The sequence below is a fragment of the Armigeres subalbatus genome, chromosome 2, assembly GCF_024139115.2.
Source record: "Armigeres subalbatus isolate Guangzhou_Male chromosome 2, GZ_Asu_2, whole genome shotgun sequence".
NCBI lineage: Eukaryota > Metazoa > Arthropoda > Insecta > Diptera > Culicidae > Armigeres > Armigeres subalbatus.
Genome location: NC_085140.1, coordinates 221,098,369 through 221,120,053, shown reverse-complemented (window position 1 = coordinate 221,120,053; position 21,685 = coordinate 221,098,369). Strand labels below are relative to the sequence as shown.

The 21,685-nt window shown below is 44.1% G+C and overlaps 3 protein-coding genes across 5 annotated transcripts in view; all 3 read right to left on the bottom strand.

Annotated features, from left to right (window-relative positions):
• Positions 1-2,191: 2,191 nt before the first annotated feature.
• On the bottom strand, positions 2,192-3,757 carry LOC134209564 (uncharacterized). Its single transcript, XM_062685561.1, has 2 exons — positions 3,613-3,757; positions 2,192-3,309 (listed from the first exon to the last, which is right to left on the bottom strand). The coding sequence occupies exons 1-2, from the start codon at positions 3,755-3,757 to the stop codon at positions 2,192-2,194; spliced, it is 1,263 nt and encodes a 420-aa protein (XP_062541545.1).
• A 6,137-nt stretch (positions 3,758-9,894) lies between these two features.
• Positions 9,895-15,213, bottom strand: LOC134209563 (uncharacterized). Its single transcript, XM_062685560.1, has one exon. It carries the CDS (start codon positions 15,211-15,213, stop codon positions 9,895-9,897), a length of 5,319 nt encoding a protein of 1,772 aa, XP_062541544.1.
• Positions 15,214-16,978: 1,765 nt separating this feature from the next.
• LOC134211694 (uncharacterized) overlaps positions 16,979-21,685 on the bottom strand; it is a 28,548-nt gene continuing 23,841 nt past the window's right edge. For all 3 annotated transcript variants that reach the window (XM_062688826.1, XM_062688828.1, XM_062688827.1), the window contains 2 exons: positions 18,273-18,523; positions 16,979-17,858 (listed from right to left, as the gene is read on the bottom strand). In XM_062688826.1, the coding sequence (XP_062544810.1) occupies positions 17,732-17,858; positions 18,273-18,523 (378 nt within the window). In that variant the 3' untranslated portion in view covers positions 16,979-17,731. The remainder of the gene's footprint in view (positions 17,859-18,272; positions 18,524-21,685) is intronic.

Genomic DNA, 21,685 nt, shown 5'->3' with positions numbered 1-21,685 from the left:
CCTGGCAGGTCTCTGTTAAGGCGACATACTCCGCCTCTAGTGTCGATAGTGTAACACAGTCTTGTCTGCGGCTAGCCCAAGAAACCGCTCCTCCAAAGTAGAAGAGTACGTAGCCGGTAGTGGACTTTCTTGTTCCAACATCTCCTGCAAAGTCGCTGTCCGAATAAGCCACTAGTCCTCCACTATCACCACCGAGATTCAGCCTCCAATCGCGCGTTCCTTTGAGGTAGCGGATTACGCGTTTGGCTGCTGTCCAATCACTTTCCGAAGGGGCACTAAATTTGCGACCAAGGATTGCAGCACTGTTCATGATGTCAGGGCGAGCGCACACGGCAATATACATTATAGCACCGACCGCACTTCTGTACTTCGTGATATCTTCCATCGGTTCACTGTTCATTTCATCACAAAGAAACCCTTTGTCCATAGGTGTCTTAGACACTTTCGCTTCACTGAGTCCCACTCGAGCTACCAACTGGTCAATGTAATTTGCCAAGCACACACTGTATACATTGTCTTTCTTCTGCACTTCGAGGCCCAGGAAACATTTCACATCGCCGAGACATTCAATATCGAAACTCTTCTTCAATTGTTCGTATACATGAGCAATCACGTTTTCACTTTCACATCCCACGAGAAGGTCGTCTACGTAGACAATCAGGTAAACTTTCTTCCCATTCACAGTACCCATGAATAGACACGGGTCTGCCTCACTGGCCTTGAAATCCATCTTCTTCAACACTTCCGTCAGCTTTTTGTTCCAGCAGCGGGCTGACTGCTTTAATCCGTATATGCTCCTACGCAGCCGGCAAACAAGCTCCTCCTGGCCTTGAGCAGCGTAGCCCGGTGGCTGCCGTATATATAATTCCTCGCTGATGTCGCTTCTTCTTCCCAGCTAACGTCAAGAGTGTACGAAGAGTTACGTGTCGGGTCACAGGTGCGAATACCTCGTCGTAGTCGACGCTAGGAGTCTGTGTGAACCCCCGCGCCACAATTCGTGCTTTGTAGCGCACGATCTCGTTAGCTTCGTTCCGCTTGAGTTTAAATACCCATCGGCTACCAACTAGCTTCTTGCCTTTGGGAAGCGAAACTAGTTCCCATGTGCCATTCTTCCTGTGAGACGCCATCTCGCTATCCATTGCGGCCGTCCAAGCATCTCGTTCCGGACTGGAAATCGCCTCCTCGTACGATACAGGTTCTACCTCTGTGTGTGCCGCTACGCCAACCACGTAATCATTGAGACGGCTGGGTAGCACTCCACGCGTTCGCCGGCTCCGTTGCTGATCGGCTTCTTCTTGTATCCACGATTGATCTTCCTCGAGTTCGCTCTCCTCCTGCTTGAGAGCTAGCGGGTCCTCTCCGCCAGCGGCTCCATCAACGTCGAAATAATCTTCCGGTTCGCTTTCGTCGCTTTGCTCTGAACGAACTTCTTCTTCGGCTTGCTGATCCACGTTGTCCTCGAATGACCAAAACATTTCAGTTCCTGTCGGCTCCCGCATTGGCTCCTGCTGCAAGTTGTCCTGAGAGGAACCATCACCCAGTTCCAGGAAACGTGCGTCCCTGCTCACGGTGACCTTATCGGTGCGAGTGTCGACAAAGCGATACCCCTTCTGCTCTTTGGAATGTCCAATGAAGCGAAGTTTACGAGCCTTCCCGTCGAATTTTCCACGCTTAACGTCTGGAACGTGTACGTAAACATAACATCCATAAACACGGAGATATCCTAGCTCGGGTTTTCGTCCGTGCCATTTTTCAAAGGGAGTAGAGTCCCTCGTAGAGTCCACCGAACGAGAGGGAAGCCTATTCTGTAGGAACGCCGCTGCCATCACCGCTTCTCCCCAGTAACGCTTGGGAAGATTAGCATCCAGAAGAATGGTCCGCGCCATTTCTTGCAGCGACCTATTCTTCCTTTCCGCAACCCCGTTTTGTTGCGGGGTGTATGCTGTAGAATATTGAGCTTTAATCCCCTCCTCTGTGAAGAACGTGCTTAGCTCGTGGTTACGATATTCTCCGCCGCCGTCAGACCGAATGATCTTCGGTTTGCGGCCGAACAAATTGTGGACGAAACCAACATATTCTTTAATCTTACTTGGAGCTTCCGACTTCTTGGCGAGTAAATAGACGACCGTGTAACGACTGAAGTCGTCAATCATCGTCATGATGAATCTCTTACCGCCCGGCGTTGTTGTCTTCAGAGGTCTGTGTGGACCAAATTGAACGCCTGTGTTGACTTCCGTTCTGCAACCTTCGGTATCGGGTTCCGAGCTAGTTTGCCCTCGATACACGGCTCGCAGGTAATTCGAATACCGCACTCGACGACCTTCATTCCCCTACCGAGCTTCTCCGCACTGATTCTGCTAATCACTCCCGGGTGCCTGTGGCCAAATCGCCGGTGCCACTGATGTTGGCACAGCGGATTGTGTGCCTTTTCTTCCACTTTTCGAGACACTTCACCAAGCTGCAATCTATATAGGCTACCAGCCCGTTCACCGACAACAACAACCTTACCGGTTTTATCGCGAATATCACAACCACTGTCATCGAATTCAACAGTAAACCCTTTAGAGGTTAGCTTATCAACGGATACCAAACCGCTCGTCAACGATGGCACGAGTAAAACATCAGAAAGTTTTACATAAATGACGTTTCCACTTCCATTCACTTCGCGAAGTGTGCCATAACCACAACCCGTTGTTTTCAACACTTTTCCGTCCTTCAAAACAACACTAGGACCGTTCTTCCTGGCAAACGTCGTGAAAAATGTCACGTTGTTTGTCATATGACAACTAGCACCACTGTCGACGTACCAAGAGTCACATTTTTCGTCGGATGCAACAAAACACACGGCACTACCGTCATCGTTGGCTTTCTTCGCGCTCGGTTTCACTTCGGGCCTCTTCTTTCCCGCATCACCCTGCTTCGCATTCTTCAGTGCTCGGCAATCACGCTCACCAGCTTTTCCACAATGGTAGCATGTTTTCACCGCACTACTTTTCTCTCGACTCTTCTTAGTCGCACTTTTCATCGCGGTCGCTTCACTGTCTGCCGTGCCACTCGCCCTTCCCGAACGCTCATTTCTGCGTTCGTATTCTTCAAGCACTTTCACTTTTATCGCTTCCATTGTTGTGCCCGCATTCACCTGGCTCTGCAACAAAGTTGCCAGCCCCTGGTACGAACCAGGCAAACTTCGGAACCGCAACACGATTTTGAACGACTCCGTCAAAACGTGTCCCGCAGCGGCGAGTCGGTCGCAAACTTCTTCCAGCTCCAGAATGTGACCTTTAATGTCACCACTATAGATAGTAGAATCTATAGATGAGCGAAAGCATGGCTGAGTCGATTTTTTTGCCCGTGCACACGCGCATATGACGTCACAGCCCTTAACGTTTCCATTGAAATCGTGACGTCATGCTCGTTTGGAGACACGTTTGACAGTTCGTTTGGAGACAGAGGATTTATCTTCGCTCATCTATATATTCCACTATCTATAGTCACCACCATCTAGAACATTCATGCGCCACAACTTGTTCAATAGCGCCACTTGTGTCGTGATTGTGGATTTTTCGTGGTATGCACATAACTTGTCCCAGTACCCTTTTGCTGAATTCTCACTTTTCACTAGGCTGTATTGGCTTTCTTCCAAACAAAGCCCAATTGTGGCCCTAGCCTTTTGATCAGACTTTTTCCACTGGTCACTTGGGTGCTGTGGCTTCGGGTCGGCAATAACGTGCCAAACCTCTTCCCGTGTGAGCAGCATTTCAATTCGGAATTTCCATGTGTTCCAATGAATTATTGGCAGTGGCTGATTTTCTACCCGCCGCTGCCTCACCCAGGCGCTATAGTATATGCGCAAAATAGCCAGCATGAGTTAACCGCCAGAAATTAGTATGGCGAAAGACATCTAATGCGGGTTTTCTCAAAATTAGGAACTTTTCATGAAAAACTATTTGGTACCGGTTATGAAGGATGGTGTCCACTACTACGCCTACCAAATATTTTTTCCATTAAGGTGCTTAATTTCGAGAAATCGAACCTTAGATGCTTTTCGCCATACTGATTTCAGAAAGTTAACTCCTAGTGTGCCGCTGTAAGCACGCTCAAAGCAGGCGATTCATTCCGATTGTTCAACTTTTCGAACGCGAGCCCCTTCACATCCGCCATTTTGTTCACTCACTTAAGCCACACGCGACGCCAAACGAACCGAAGAAAAACTTCCCGAAAAAACTTTCCTTTCGCACTTCCGAAACGCAATCCGGGCTCATAACCTGTGGGAGAGTACGGTTCACCGCACAGGGGAACTTGCGTAGGTTTCGGATAACCGGAAAAAAGGGATCGACCACGCTTTAATTAATAAAATATACAAAAGACTTTTACTGTACGTCTGTAATCGTAAGGGTACAAAGTTGAACTGAAAACTTATCTTTCTGTTGGCGGCTTCCAGGAGCCAGGGAGCGTCAGTCGCCCCAGCGTTAAAGATATGGGTGAGATGACCAACCGTTGAATGACGAGGGGAGAGTCAATGCTGGTTTCCAATAATACAGACTGACTTTTTTTTGGAAAATCCATCCATGAATCCCTGGAAGAATTCCCCGGGAAATCTCCCTAAATTTTTTTTTAGTTCTTTTAAAAACCTTGGCAGAAGTTCCCTCAAGAGTACTGCCGTAACATTCTGCAGGAGTTCTTCCAACAATTCCCTCAGAATTGTTTAAAAAATTCTTCCAGAAAACATCCGGGAAATGTTGAAGCGTTCCTGCAGGATTTTGTGAAGAGTAATTGCTGGTAGGTAAGCTGGTGGAATCTACAGGAGAAATTTATTCGATTGTCGAGGCAAATATCAGGAAGGAAAAAAACCCGAAAGAATAACGGTTAAAATTTTTTTTTTTGTAATATAGGGAAGATCCATAAAGTACGTCACGCAAAAATTGGCGATTTTCAACCCCCCCTCCCCCCTTCGTCACACTTTTTGTATTGAAACTCTAAAATTTTTGTATGAGTCGTCACGCTGCTCGGAACCCCCTCCTCCCCCCCAGGAGCGTGACGTACTTTGTGGATGGTCCCATATTGAAGTAGGGGGAAAGACGGCTTTGGCAGGTTTTGTTCTATTATTGGCAGGGGGGTTTTTGTCGACCAAATTTAATGAAATTTGGCTACAATATTCTTTGATATGCAAAGAATGTTTAGGCCAAATTTGAGCCTAGTCAGTCATAAAAAAAACCCTGCCAATAATAGAACAAAACCTGCCAACGCCGTCATTTCCCCTACTAGTGCTGTCCAATGAGCAGCTCGAAGTTGTTCCCGTCCTGCTTGTTCTTTTTTGTCAACAAATGGGCATGAGCACTACTACGCCTACCAAACTTCGAGCTACTTCGAGCTCTTATTGGACAGCACTACTATGTCGGGTCTCCAGTTAGCCTTGCGGGCAAAAGCATAGATTGCGGAGATGGCTAGTTCTTTCCTCGATCCAGTCAAAGATGCTTTCGTTTGGAAAACATTATCGACTTCCTGCAGGGCATAGTGTATCTATCGTGCTTGCCTAACACTGGCATAGAAAAACTTGTAATTATTAACTGACGAAATGTTTCAGTGATGAACTTAAATTTGATATAAACGTGGAAAATGACATAACAAATGCTAAAAGAATACCAAGTCGAAAGGAAGGCCATGTTCCAGTTAGAATGTAGCGCCATTAAAGGAAAAGAAGGCTACTTTTAGCAACTCCCGGTGAGAACTCAATATGCTTATGAAGTCGCTATATTTAAAATAGAAACCACCGGTGGAAAGATGGGTGGCTATCCTAAAATAGCACTCGAGGGGGAGAGCTATAATGAGAATAGCGATGAGGACTCCCGTGGAGGTGCTCTAAGGGTTCTACTAAAACGAATCTCAATAATTTCCATATTTTTTCCACTGGGTAACATAAAGGAAGAGTATATATGAATCATCGACACTGATTTGATATGCAGAAGCTTGCTTCATAAGGGCCACATGATCTATTGAAAACTAAGTGCGTACTCTTGCTGTATATCACTTTTTATGCACTATTCACTATACGTTACACACTATGCCGACTGCGGTCACTGCTCTGGTTCTCTTTTTTGTGCCAAACTGGTGTGAAGCACCGCAGAAAAGGCAGAGCCAAAAAGCCAATCACACTGAACGACGGCCTAAATGAGACGCACGTTGCGAACTGGAAAAGGAGGTGCTGTCAAAATGGTCCAATACCCTAGTTTAACGTAGATAATCAAAAGTTTCAATAAAACTGGCAAATTGGTGGAGAGTTTCCGAGTCGATGGAAATAAAAATCTCAAAAATCCATCGAAACATGAATGCGCTATTAACGTTCAAAATCTTACATGATTTTTCGTGACGGTCTCGGATTTGGAAATTTTTATAAAATAATGCCAGTCCAGTACACCGCGTTTCAAAAGCTCTTCTAACTTTGAATTCTCTCACGTATGCAGAACGCTCAGAACGTTCTGAATCAACGTGCCGACCATGTGGCAAGCGCGTGTGATTACGTCACGGGTCGGGTATTGACCATCCACCTAAGGAGAATCCCAACAATGATTCTTTATGTTTTTCGGGAAAGATCGGCAGGCGAAGTAGGTTGCAATCCAAATAGATTAATTGCTTCCTGCACTTGGATCGTTAGAAGGGAGAAATGGGATCTAGGGACTTCGTGGGGTCAAAACCGCCAGGCCAAGCCCATACTAATCTCCATGTAAATTTAAAACGCGATGCGGCATGTGAGGTCGCAACCAATCGAGCCCATATTTTGCACAGTTGATTGGGGTCCCAAAACGATTCAGAAAAACCTTGATCTCACTTGATCAGACGAAGTTTGCGGTTTTTCCATACAACTGCGCCCCACTCTAGTGCTTATAGTAGTAGGAAATGTGCGAGTGTGGAGCGTAAAACAGGTAAATCACGTGCTTTATGATGTGCTTTTATAATGTGTGGTAGTAGCGTGGAAACCACGTTTAATTAATAGATTCGTGACAAATGTGCCAAAAGCCCGACACCTCACCAGTTTAGCAGTGACCATTCCTGACCCCACTCTGCAGCTTCCAAGTTTCCCGGCGGTCCACCTTGCTGGACGGGATCGCGACCGACATTTTCACGCCCAGGCATGCGAATCTTACCGTAAGTCAGCAGCAATAGCTACCGCTTTCGGTGACGACCGAGAGCGCAGCAGCAAAGCAAAGCCCACATCTCGCCCATGAAGGTTTTCGTGGCGTAGAAGGACGATCAGTAAGAGGGCGCGCACCGCAGGCGCGGTGTAAGAGACCGGCATCGTTTAGATGAGGTAGACATCCCCCTCTCCATCCCGTGAGCACGCATGGCAAGCGTCGCCATCTACAACGGCAGCTACAACGCCGACAAAAATATTGTCAGATTTTCTGGATATGATACACTGCGCGGCGTTTGTAATGTTCCCAAATGGGTATTCACAAAACTTCACGCGGCGAATGATTGTCGAAAGGTATGGCCGCGCCAAACGATACACCGCAATGCTATTCACCATCACATCAAGTAAACGGGGTGCAGAAAGCGCAGCGCCAGAAGGGTGCGCCACGTGCAATTTTGAGAAAATCAGTCAATATTTGGTCCGTGAATAGAACAAACGCATGCATGCAAATTAAATTGCCCAAGCGCGCTAGGCGAAAATATAATTTTGGGTTTGCCTGCTTCCAATTTCTATTGGTGATGCGCGGCCCGTGAGAGGCTAGTTTTCGATTAGGCGATCTCTATTAAAGTGAATGCCATACCGCACAAAGCACGTGATAGAAGAATAGAATATAGACGAATCCAAGTAAAAATAAGAAAAAGACTCACGACGGTGTTAACTTTGACAGATCCTACAGCACAGCATAGGAAGATCATTTTAAAATGCTTATAATAAATTCTAGACAAATAAAATTGAATATCTGATTGATGTACGATACGGAAAAGTTCTGAATTACATATTTGGAATCTCATCTAATTTTTTTGAATGTTTTCCAAAACTGTAGGGGAAATGACGGCTTTGACAGGTTTTGTTCTATTATTGTCAGGGAGGTTTTTGTTGACCAAATTTTATGAAATTTGGCGACAATATTCTTTGATATGCAAAGAATGTGTAGGCCAAATTTGAGCATAATTGATTCTAGAAAACCCCCAATAATAGAACAAAACCTGCCAAAGTCGTCATTTCCCCTATCTATCGGAACTTTGTTCGTATCATACATCAATCAGATTTTAATTACATTTTGTCTAGAATTTATTATAAGCATTTTAAAATTATCTTTCTATGCTGTGCTGTTGGATATGTCAAAGTTAACACCGTCGGGTGTCTTCTTCTTATTTTTACTTGGATTCGTCTATTGATAATCAAAGCGAACAGAAGGTAGAAAGAGAGAGATTTTGGGAATAAGTATGTAGGCCTACAACAAACAAATCGATGTGAATGAATCAAACTGTAATCATATTGTATGGTTGAATTGTAAATAAATGCTGTAGGGCAGCGGTTCTCAACCTGTTTTTTGAAAGGTATCTGTTGACGACAGAAACGAAAGGCGAACACTGATTTCTGTAGCGAAATTTTATTGCTTCAAAACTGCAAAATAATGATTGACTGTAGTGTAGGGTAATTAGATTTTAGGTAGAACTTACATTTCAGTGGCCCTCCAAACATGTATGTCCTTTGTTTACTGCCTAACTTCGAGGTTATTAATTAGTCCTAAGATATATTGTCATATTATAATTCACTATAGGTTTAACATAGAATTTGAATTCAGTAAACTCACCTTCACTAGCTTTAATTTAGGTTTAGGAAACTAGTTAAGTGACCAAGTAGATTAAGTTAAATAAATCAATAGTTTAAGTTTAATATTGATATCTTTCTCCCACGTTTCTTAATTGTGTTTTCGTTCGTCATTCCACTGTTGACAGCCCACCGCGGTGACACATTGGTAGTGAATCAGTCAAGCGGTAGAATCGGTTGTTCTAGGGTGACCGACTCGACGGTAGCACTCTTAACAGTCTCCCCCCGGTGCTTCCCTACGTCTCCTAGGACAGCACCTTGACCATCTACGTCGAGTACTGCCAGCCTTGTTGTTGGACGTCTGAACACACCTTGGCGTGTTTGAATGGCGGCTTGACGGACTCGGCCATCAGCTCCTTCGAAGACCTGCAATACCTTGCCTCGTACCCATTCACTACGCTTGCCAGCATCTACAACCAGTACAAGATCTCCGACCCTCAAGGACCTAGTTTCGCTGAACCATTTTGGTTGTCTTCTAATGACTGGCAAATACTCCACCAAGAATCGTTCCCAGAATTTGTCCAGCTGACGTTGTATTACTTCCCACGTGTCTCGCAAGTTCTTTAGTGAATCAACTATGTTGACCCCAGCTGGTTTCGCTCCACTAGAGTTTCCCAGAAGGAAATGATTAGGGGTCAAAGCCTCGGACTCCTCAGAGTCTAGCGGTAAGTATGTCAGTGGCCTCGAGTTGATAATACTCTCTATTTCGACAACCAGCATTTGCAACTCCACATCGCTCAGTTTCCTATCTGCGTAGTCGTCTTTCATAGCCAATTTAACAGACCGCACTAACCTCTCCCAAGAACCCCACCGCCCCCCACCCCCCATATGCGGAGCTTCTGGAGGAATGAAGCTCCACTTCGTTGTCGTATTCGTGAACGTCACGGCCAGTTCTCTGTCTATTTGTTCACGAAGAATGCGCTCAGCTCCTTGAAATTAGTTCCGTTATCGCTAATTATTTCATGTGGCGATCCACGACGACCGATGAATCAACGGACACAGGAGATACAGGAAAGCCGTTGACAAACTGTACGCGATCTCAAGTTGTACTGCTCGAACGGTGAGACATGTAAAGAGTGCGATCCACCTCTTCACATTCGACCGACCAACTTTCGTAAGAAGCGGACCAAATAATCCACACCCACATAGCTGAACGGACGAACATTCGTTGCCAAACGAGCCGGAGGTAGTGTAGCCATCGGTGGATAGCTAGGACGAGCTTTGCGGATCCTGCAAAGCTGACACTTGTAGGCGATATTCTTCACAAGTTGACGTAGTTTCGGAATATTATAACGCTGGCGGAGTTCGTTAACGATCGTTTCGTTGTTGGCATGGAGGTATCGACGATGATAATCTTCTATCAGCAGACTCACTGCTCGGTGTTTCGATGGCAAGATTATCGGGAATCGAGTATCATAGGCTATTTCCTTTGCAGCTATTATTCGGCTCCGTTGCCGTACTAAACCGGTTTCATCCATTGCAGGCATTAATTTGAACAGACTGCTTTTCCGGTCGATAGCCACTTGATTGTTATTCGAGGACCCTTTTGATTCGAGGATTGCCATTTCTTCGGGATAACACTCTCGCTGTACGATTTTCAAAATTGCACATTGTGCATCACTCAGCTCTTCTTGTGTGAGTGCTTCTAGATTTCTTCGCTTGGGCTTAGCGATGTTGCGAAGAAAGCGTAAGACGTAAACCATGGTTCGCATGATCTTCTTCCACGACGAAAATCGTTCAAAATCTAAAATTGGCTGGAACACGAAATGTAGCATCACCGATGTTCTCGTGTCTTCGTTTGTTGCTTCCACTGAGTCGGTTGCTTTCGGCCACTCTCCTTCCGGTAAACGCAGGAATCGTGGTCCATGGAACCATTGACTATCAGGGCTAAAATAGGGTCCTCGACCCCATTTGGTAACCTCGTCTGCTGGGTTCAATTTGGACGGCACCCATCGCCATTCACTGACATCCGTGATTTCTAATATTTCTCCTACACGATGAGCTACGAAGGGTTTATAGCGTCGTGGATCCGATCTGATCCAGGACCTGGCTGTAGTAGAGTCCGTCCAAAGGAATCTTTTGGAGAATACAACTGGGTGATTGTCTTGGACAAACTTGAGTAGTCGCGCACCAAGTACGCATCCTTGCAGCTCCAATCTTGGTATAGACATCGGTTTGAGCGGAGCCACCTTGGCCTTACCAGAGATCAAAGCACAATTGAACATTCCATTTTCAACGTAAGTTCGAATGTACACGGCGCACGCGTAAGCAATCTCGCTAGCGTCGACAAAGGCGTGAAGCTGAGCATTTTTATACGTTTGGATGGTAGCTTGGGAAAAATAGCATCTAGGAATTTTTACGGTTGCTATGAACTCGATCATCCCAATCCAGCGATTCCACTGTTCGAATACATCGTCACTTACTGCTTCATCCCACTCGGTTTGAGCTCGCCACAATTCCTGGATCAACACTTTCCCGTGAATGATAAATAGCGCGAGTAATCCCAGAGGATCAAACAATGACATGACGCACCGCAGTACTTGCCGTTTCGTCGGCCGAGAACCGTCGTCCAGTAGATTCCTCACCTCCTCACTCAGGCGGGTGGAGAAGCTTAATGCATCCGAACTTGATGACCATAACATTCCAAGCACACGGTCCACTCGTTCGCCAGATTCTAGGCATAGGTTTTTGCTGTCTATTGTGGCTGAATTCCCTAGTTCCTTCACGACCTTCTCACTGTTCGACCTCCAATTCCGTAGATGGAATCCACCATTGTGATGAACTAATCGAACCTCTGTTGATGTGTTCACGGCTTCACTTTCAGTACCAAAACTGTCGAGGTAGTCGTCGACATAATGGCTTTTCAGTATTCCTTCGACAGCCCTAGGATATTGCAGAATGTGTTCTTTAGCATTTAGGTTCTTGACGTACTGCGCGGATGCAGGCGAGCACGTTGCACCGAACGTAGCAACGTCCATGAGATAGATCTCTGCTGGTTTATCTGACGTTTCGCTCCATAGGAAGCGCAATGAATTCCTATCAGCTGGTAGAATACCCAATTGATGGAACATTTGCTCTATATCCGCACTAACTGCCACGGCGTACAGACGGAAACGAAACATTACGGTTGGTAGAAGCGTCAACTGGTCCGGCCCTTTAAGCAATGCGCTATTCAGCGATACACCGGAAACTTTTGCTGCCGCATCCCATACAAGCCGCACTTTCCCAGGTTTGTGCGGATTCGTAACTGCTCCCAACGGTAAGAACCAGACTCTCCTGGGATTCGCGTTCTCCAGATCGGCGGGCGTCGCCCGATGAGCGTAGCCTTTCTCTACGTATTCCTGTATTTGGCGGCTGATGTTTTCCCGTAATGTCGGGTTCTTCTCCATTCTACGTTGAAGACACTGGTGTCTACGCAAAGCCATGCTGTAGCTGTCTGGAAACTCCACTTCGTCATCTTTCCATAATAGGCCTGTTTCGAAGCGCCTACCGACTCGCTTCGTTGTTTTTTCCAGCAATTCTCGTGCTCGTTCATCCTCTGCACTGCATGCGTCGACAGGGTGCTTAATTCCATTTTCTTCCACTGCGAAAAACTGTTTTACAGTCTCATGCAAAACGTCATCTTTCGTGCACTCGCAGATGTGAAAACTGAATGTTTCATTCACACAAGCGTTTTGACGGCCGTAGACGCACCATCCCAGCCGTGTTTTTGCCGCCACTGGTCCCGACCCATTCCCTTCTCTTGTTTTTAAAGGTACGGCAAGTTTAAGGTTATCAACTCCAATCAAGACCTCTGGCCTGGCGTTGCGATAGCTTTGGATCGGCAAATGCTTTAAATGAGCAAACTTCGTCGTCGCTTCTTCTGCCTGGAACGATTGAACCGGTAAATTCAAGTTCTCTACCGTATGAGCGTCTATGAGTTTATAACAGCGCTTCGCCTTTTGTCCAGAGATTGTGATAGTAACAGTCTGAGATGTTTTCTCTACGCGTGACGTATTCCCAGTCCATCTTAAGCAAATTGGTTGTAGCTCCCCTACTAAGCCAAGCTGAGCCACCAAGTCACCGTTGATAAGTGTCGAGGATGAGCCTTCGTCCAGGAAGGCAAATGTATTTACACTTCCAGACTTTCCGTACAATGTCACGGGTATAATCCGAAACAATACTCCACCATCCAGGAGCCGATGAGTGTGACTGTTAATGACTTGTGTTGTTGGAGTCGTTGACTTTCCATGTAGCAGTGGATGGTGCTTAAATTGGCATCCACTTACGTTGCACTTGTTGCTATTTCGGCAGGCTCTTCTCCCATGAGCGAAAAGACAAATTTGACACACGTTCAATGCTCTTATTCGTCGCCATCGATCATCTACGGAAAGTGTCTTGAATGATTGACATTCGCGCAGTTTATGACCTTCTTTGTCGCAATGTAGACAAACATTTGTCTTCTGTTGCGTTGCTATCGGAGTGGATGACCTGTCAGCATTGGATACATGCCAGTTTACGTAAGCTTTCGTTTTCTCACGTCCAGTGGTTTTCCCGGGATCGGATTTATACAACACAACACTTGAAGCATCCTGCACAACACCAGTCATGTATTCGCTGAATGTTTTAAGATCTACCACCGCACGTCCACGCTTGTAACCCGCCCACATCAGTTTCTGGTCCGCGGGCAATTTCCCTACTAGCTCCTGTAGTAGAGTGGGATTAGACAAATGCGCTCTTTCGTTTGCCGCTTCTATGTGATCACAAAACTCTTGTACGGCCATTCCATACTCGATGAGGGCTTCTAACTTATCTCCACGAACAACAGGCATCGATCTAACCTTCTGTAGCAAAGCATCAATCAATAACTCTGGGCGTCCATACCTCATTCGGAGTGTTTCTATCACTTGTGGAACCGCCGCCGGAAACACTAAACGACTTCGCACGCCGTCTAACGCACGACCTCTCAGGCACCTTTGGAGACGCACCATATTCTCCCCGTTAGTATATCCACAGGTTCTCGTTGTATACTCGAAATTTGAAATGAATATCGGCCATTCGGCCGGCTCCCCTGTGAATGTTGGTAGATCCCGGGCTAAGGACTGGCGAGATGTTAACTGCTGTTGGGTAGGCAACGACTCTGCGGCTCTCTCTTGACCTCTCAAGTTCAGCGATGGAGTTTGAAAGCCTTCCTGGATACCGCCAGCAGGAGGATGGTTCACCAGAAACTGCTGCTGGTATGCAGGAACTTGCTGAACCAAAGGTGGCTGCACATACTGCTGGTACACAGTTTTCTGCCCCTCCGGTTGCTGATCAAAAACCGTCTGGGTCGATGGCTGCATCGAAGATAGCTGCTCTGCAAACTGCTGAACCGAGGGCTGATGCACTGATTCCGGCACCTGTGGCTGCTGCATGGATAGCTGCTGCGCTGCAAACTGCTGGACCGAGGGCTGATGCACTGATTCCGGCACCTGTGGCTGCTGCATGGATAGCTGCTGCGCTGCAAACTGCTGGACCGAGGGCTGATGCACTGATTCCGGCACCTGTGGCTGCTGCATGGATAGCTGCTGCGCTGCAAACTGCTGGACCGAGGGCTGATGCACTGATTCCGGCACCTGTGGCTGCTGCATGGATTGCTGCTGCGCTGCAAACTGCTGGAATAAGGGCTGATACACTGCTTCCGGCACCTGTGGCTGCTGCATGGATTGCTGCTGCGCTGCAAACTGCTGGAATAAGGGCTGATACACTGCGTCCTGCAACTGTGGCTGCTGCATAGAAAATTTCTGCATCGAAGGCCGCTGCACTGCAAACTGCTGGACCGATGGCGTATGCACTGATTCCGGCACCTGTGGCTGCTGCATGGTTGGCTGCTGCGCTGCAAACTGTTGTCCAGATGGTTGCCTCTTTGACAAATTTTGCACTGACTGCTGAGGTAGGGGTGCTTGTTGGGTTATTGTGGAGGGAATAAGTGGAGGTTGGCTAATAGTCTGTTTTTCAGATATAATACAGTTTATTTGACTAGAGCGCGCGTGAGCTAAACGCTGCTGCTCGTGTGAAGGAAATTGCATGGTTGGATTTAGTTTCGGTTGAGAGATTTTGTCTTTGAACATTTTATCGGTTCGGATTTCTGAGGCGTGACACTTACCTGAGTGAAGCGCTGACGCACGTTGCTTAGGAACGGCACCTAGCATCGTAGGCCGTGGTTCCTTAAGGAGTTTATCTTGATTTGCATCAATTCCATTAACCCCACATTCTTCGGCCTGAGCAACGGGTGGTGCTGTCGACAAACGATGTACGGTTGAATGGATTCCCTCGATCTCCTCTCGGCATAATTCCAATTGCTGCTGCAAATCAGCTAACTGTGGCGACGTTGGCTCGGATCGCTGCAAGCAACGCTCCAATCGGATTCGTAACTCCCGGATCATACTCATGGCTTTTCGATGCTCTATATCTCCTTGGGAATCACCAGACGACTCTGGTTGAAGAACACTGATATCGACGGAAGTATTAAATGCAGGCATAGTTTTGTCTCGAAGGGGAGAACTGTGTGGTTGGATGTCCAAACCTGACGGAAGCCCCAAGGAAGCTCCTTATTAGCACCTGCTGCGTTTGAATCAGTATGGTTTTGATTGGAGATTTGCTGCTGAATCGTTTGAGCGGCTGGCAATTGACTTTCTGCTGCGCTTGCTTCCGGATCCGCGCTTTCGATCCAATCTCGGACCCTCGTTCGGCTATCTGTACGACTCACCTGGCTTCGTCTCTCCTCTTCGGCCGCAATTGAAGCTTCCAGCAGCTTCCGTTGCTCGTGAATGTATTTCTTTTCTAATTCTATTTCTACTCGCTGTCTTTCCAATTCGTGTCGTTCCTGCAGACGTGCCATACCCTCTGCTAAGTTCACCGAAGATCGACTGGCGACACTAACCTTTGATGAGGGACGAGAGAGGCACCGCTGGCACCGGGTACACACCCACGAACGATCGGTAATCGATCCTGATACGCCAGCACAACTGAAGTGCCACCACACATCGCACGAATCGCATTGGACCATATTGTCCGCTTCATCCGGTCTGTTGCAACCAGCGCATCCATCCTTCTTGCCGGCAGATTGCTGACTCGCCATGAAATTTTTGAAGTTTGTTGACGACAGAAACGAAAGGCGAACACTGATTTCTGTAGCGAAATTTTATTGCTTCAAAACTGCAAAATAATGATTGACTGTAGTGTAGGGTAATTAGATTTTAGGTAGAACTTACATTTCAGTGGCCCTCCAAACATGTATGTCCTTTGTTTACTGCCTAACTTCGAGGTTATTAATTAGTCCTAAGATATATTGTCATATTATAATTCACTATAGGTTTAACATAGAATTTGAATTCAGTAAACTCACCTTCACTAGCTTTAATTTAGGTTTAGGAAACTAGTTAAGTGACCAAGTAGATTAAGTTAAATAAATCAATAGTTTAAGTTTAATATTGATATCTTTCTCCCACGTTTCTTAATTGTGTTTTCGTTCGTCATTCCACTGTTGACAGCCCACCGCGGTGACACATTGGTAGTGAATCAGTCAAGCGGTAGAATCGGTTGTTCTAGGGTGACCGACTCGACGGTAGCACTCTTAACAGTATCCCTTGGAGCTTTTGTATTAATTGAGGTACCCCCTTTTTTCTGTGAATGAAAATAAGTGTAACTTATAACAGATGTGAAAAATAGACTTCAAAACTAACGGTATATATGGCTCTCCATGAAGTTGGCTCAAATTGTCATTATTCTGTGAAACTTCCCAATATAAATTTAGTTTATACATCAAGCCCTGTCAAAACGTAGCATAATTCAATTCACTTGAACGAAAATATAGTTGAACATGATCAACTTTTGGCAAGTCAATTGAATTCAACTGAGTTGTTCAATTAACTTGCCAAAAGTTGAACATGTTCAACTTTCTTTTCGTTCAAGTGAATTGAATTAAGGTGTTTACACGTTCAGTTCGCGTTCGATTCAAGCGACTTGCTCAATTCACTTGCCTTGTCTAAACGTAGCATAATAGTACTCAATATGTTCGCACTACGACCTAAAGAAAGACAAAAAGGAACTGGAAACGGAACTACAAGCAAAATTGGTGATTACTTACGTTCGTACTTTGATTGGTAGTTGTGTAAAAGACGAAGGAAATGTGATATAGAATCGATAATTGTGTGCTTATTGAAGTCAGTTAAATTTATGTTGTCTTTTCCTAAATTTATAAAGAGAAAAATGATTGACACTTGATGGAAAATTCTAAACACTAATTAATGTGTTCATTCATTTAATATTATGTAGAAAAATGTATAGTTAATTTAATAAATAACATAAATAAATAAATAAACATTCATATACAAATTTGAATGCATTACCAGCAAAATAATTACAAACAAAATGAGCGTAATTATTTCCGATCATGCTTTAACATTTGTATCATACTTAGAAAATGTTATACGTTGAAAACTACGTTTTGTAACGATTCATATTAACCGTTTCACAATTTAGTTGTTTGGATTTTCAGCAAATATCTTTTCGAAAACTCGTGAAATTACGCTCTGAGGCAAACATGTGGAAAGAATTGCTTTGGTGCACAATAATTTATAGACAAGAAAACGTATTAAATGCTATCTGAAACTCAAAACCTATAATGGACGGAATCACATGCTCCCAATACGAGTTGCATTGGACTTTTTTTTAATACAATAGATGAACTTATCCCTTACGAGTAGTCGTTGAAGCCACATAATGTTTTAACTTTAATCGTTCGAAACGCCATTTTTTATCCGGAAAGGTAACGTAGTTCGATGATGGTAAAATGCGCTCAATTTAACTTTTGATAATTCCAGATCAATGCTTAAGGCACATGCTTTGTATTGTTTGTTGATATGCCAGTTCTTGAAAGTTTGTTTTAAAGATGTGCAGTGTGATGGTTTAGACTTCGTTGCACTCCAGGTAAAGCTGTCGACAATCCAGGCCTAATCGGCCATTTCGTCCTGCTTCATAAAGAGTTTCAAATGACTTTGATGTTTGCCTCTCAAGAATGTAGCTGGTGGCATAGCTGCAAATATACAGAAATGAAAAGATTCATGTTGGTAGTTGTGGAAATTAATCTATTTATACCGCATCGGCCATATCTTGACATAAACATATAGGACAGAAATCTCACTTTTTGCAAGCTAATTGGTATGCATGTATAACATCTTTTGTATAAATAAATGCTTTTTTTTGCCATAACTTTTGACCATATAGCATGATTGAGCCAATTTTCAATAGGAAACAATGGGATAGGATTCTTGATCTCTGCACTCTGTTGCAAAAAAAATCGGCTAAAGATAAAGGCTTTTGCCACGCGTCTTATGAATAAATACTTGTCAACGTGAGATAGACTCATCAATCAAAATATATGTCAACATTTAGGAAAAAATAATGCAGTTTAGTAATATGTTATTTAAATTCAAAATAGGATACTTACTTTCCAACCTGGCAGAAGATGCTTGATCCACCAATAGAGTTCATACAGTCGTTGTTGGCTTCGCAAATATACTTCAACAGGCACTTGTCCTCTGAGTTATGGTAGGCCCTTGCGTACGTCTTCATAACGGTGATTCCGGCTACAGCTGCATCACTGAACGAGTCTTTTTTCCCCAAATTTCTCGCGGACATTGAACGGTGAGAGAACGAGGTCTTCAGGGCGTCCAGCAAGTTGACTACAATGTTGATAAACTGGAATAAATTTTCAAATAGGTATTAGAACGATAAACAGAGTACACCATTCTGGACACAGGAATGTCACTGAAGAATACTTGTGTATTTTAGTTACGGTAATCTTTTCCTAGACCCGTTATTAACAAAAAATATCCACAAATTTTTCGTAGCTCGACAGATTCAACAACTTACTAACCTTGTAAATTTGTAATAATACAATGTAAATAATTACAATTGGTTGAACCCCTAGTGCAATTCATAGTAGAGATTTATTTAAAGATGAACACAATAGACCACTTCGTTGGGCGGGTCAGATCTGAATCATTCGCTTCAATGATTCAAATCTTTTAACCACCTCACATCGGATGTTTTCAATGAAATGGGGAAACATTCAGGATCATATATTTGACCACTTCACCCTTATTCGCAGAATAGAAAAAAGCCAAATAATCTGATGAGTCGCATCTTGCAAACAGTAAGCTATGACACAACCATTCACATCATAAGGCTATCTGACGTTTAATCATCTGTCTCTTGCACGTGTACAGGGAGAATAGGATTCGTTCTCATACGGGAACGCTTCCGAAGCGTTTCCCTATGGAAACAAATACTATCAGTGCGCGTGCAAGGGACAGATGATTAAACGTGAGATAGCCATATGAGCTGTGTGTGATTCTGATGTTGTGAGACACATCGGGGATTGGATTCTGTCGGGTTTCACCTTAAGAGCCACGCAGAATGGATACGTATTGCGTACATTTTGACAGTTTTACGATGGACCAATTATCAAACCGTACAACTCCCCATCATACAATAACTTCATCGAAGACCACGTTATAATCTGAAATCAAAATGCTCAACGTCACTTTGACACTGATCATCAAACATGAAAATTTTGTTTGCTCTTAGTTTAAGATGGAGTACAATTCGTAACGATCTATTTGTAGTTTGGTATTTAACAAGTCACTTAAAAACTAGGCTTCGTAGAAGGAGATCATCATTAATTCCAAAGATTTTCAATAATTCCATTGGCAATTCGAATGATTCTTACAATTTCTTACAATTATGCTTTATAATGGCACTACTCAAAAGAAGTTGAGGCGGCAACTAATATATATTTGAACTTCGGTTAATAATTCTCCCCCAAGTTTTCACCGTGAAGAAACTGTAATCATTCTTAACAACACTGCCGATATCAGACAGAGCTTTCCTTCCAAGGTTCTGTGAACAAACGGGTACGTACGCAGTAGTCAATATCGACCAATCAGCAACTGGTTCAAAGATGGTTCAGATTTGAGATACGAGAAGGCACATTTCAGCTCAGTTTATAATGTACACTTGGGTGGACCATTAACTATATTAGAAAATCAAAATCATTTTTTTTCGAGACGTTTACCCATGGAAAATAAAGTTTTTTGCACCCAGAAGCTAAAGTAAAAAATTCAGCAAGATCCGTCAAGTCTAAGTGGATTCTCATAAAGTTTATATTGGAAAAATCGACTAAATAAATGGCAAAATGCATATTTTACACTGTTTTACATTACTACGAAGAGGCTCCCGAAAACCGCGAGTAATTTTGTCAAAAAACAAAAAAGTTATTATATGTAGCGTAAATGTTGTTTTTTCAGCTGAGGGGAAAAGCGCCATCCAGTTATTGTACATGTAGAGTCGATCGGACCGATGTGATTCGATTTACTTGGTTTGTTCGATAATAATTTTGAAATTGACTGAAATTAACGATATTGGGGCTCACTAGCTTCTCCGATCGACTTTGTATGCTAAATTTGCTTGATGGAGCGTTTCACCTCGGGGAGTTTTTTTTTTCAACTATTGCCTTTCTCGTACAACAAAGTTGTACCGAAAGGCTATCATTTCACTCCGAATACGAACTTTTTATATAAGTCTCGGAGACCCATACTGCCGCTAACCGCAAGTCAGACTTATCTGGATATGGCGTCCATATACAGATAAGTCTGACTTGCGGTTAGCGGCAGCATAGTGTTATATATCAATCGCATGTCTGTCTGTTCGTGTGTATGTGTGTGTATGTGTATGTGTGTGCACAAAAGCTAAGATAAACATTAGACAACTTTTCATATAGGGTAAAGTGCCTAATAGTGGACCCCCAACCAATAGTGGACCCTCTAGCCATTTTTGCATTATTACAGAACATTGTAAACATTTTGCTATGAAATTCCATCGGGAGAACCTACCTTACAGTCCTATGATTTGATTACATGCATTGGAAATGCTATGGAAACTAAAATTAGATGATTTTTTACAATTCTATAAAACATAAACACGAGAGTGTCCATTATAGGAATATTTTGGGGGGTTCATAATAGGGAAGAAGAACGTTCCGAAACGGAACATAAAAATCAAATGGAGTGTCGACTATAGGGAAGCAATTTCCTATTATGGACCCCCAGGGGGTCTACTATAGGGCGAATTCAGTCAGACTTTAAAATGTTAATTTCAACGAATAACGTCGAGTATTTGAGTGTTTCATGTATGTATCGTGAAGAGGAGATGCAGACCTTGATATTAGATATCACGCAGAATTAATATTTTGAAAATTTGCACTCCTTATACCAGGAAGAGCAAAATTTCGCTACTAGGGGGTCCACTATTGGGCATTTTACCCTAGTTATCTTTAACCGATTTTCTCGCAACAAGTTACATTCGACAGAGGGCAAGTCCAAGAGGGGCCCTCGTTAGCCGTGCGGTAAGATGCGCGGCTACAAAGCAAGACCATGCTGAGGGTGGCTGGGTTCGATTCCCGGTGCCGGTCTAGATAATTTTCGGCTTGGAAATTGTCTCGACTTCCCTGGGCATAAAGGAATCATCGTGCTAGCCTCATGATATACGTATGCAGAAATGGTAACTTGGCTTAGAAACCTCGCGGTTAATAACTGTGGAAGTGCTTAATGAACACTAAGCTGCGAGGCGGCAATGTCCCAGTGAGGGATGTAATGCCAACGAAGAAGAAGCAAGTCCTAGTTGATCATTATTGAATTTGGTAACGATCGACCGTTACGTTTAGCAGTTATTAAGAAAATGGTTCATCGAACTATATTAGCTCCATATAAGGTTGGTGTCTTGGCTAAATGCGAGAAAGGCAGTATCACTACTCGGTGAATTAAGCTGGGTTTTTCATATAGGTGTAACTTTTTTGTTTTT

What these genes read in the sequence shown, in the direction of transcription:
- LOC134209564 (XM_062685561.1), bottom strand. Translation starts at nt 3,757, where the DNA reads ATGCTGCTCACACGGGAAGAGGTTTGGCACGTTATTGCCGACCCGAAG. An exon ending in CCAATACAGCCTAGTGAAAA is followed by an intron (nt 3,310 to 3,612) that starts GTGAGAATTCAG and finishes GCTCATCTATAG; the next exon opens with ATTCTACTATCTATAGTGGT.
- LOC134209563 (XM_062685560.1), bottom strand. Translation starts at nt 15,213, where the DNA reads ATGAGTATGATCCGGGAGTTACGAATCCGATTGGAGCGTTGCTTGCAG.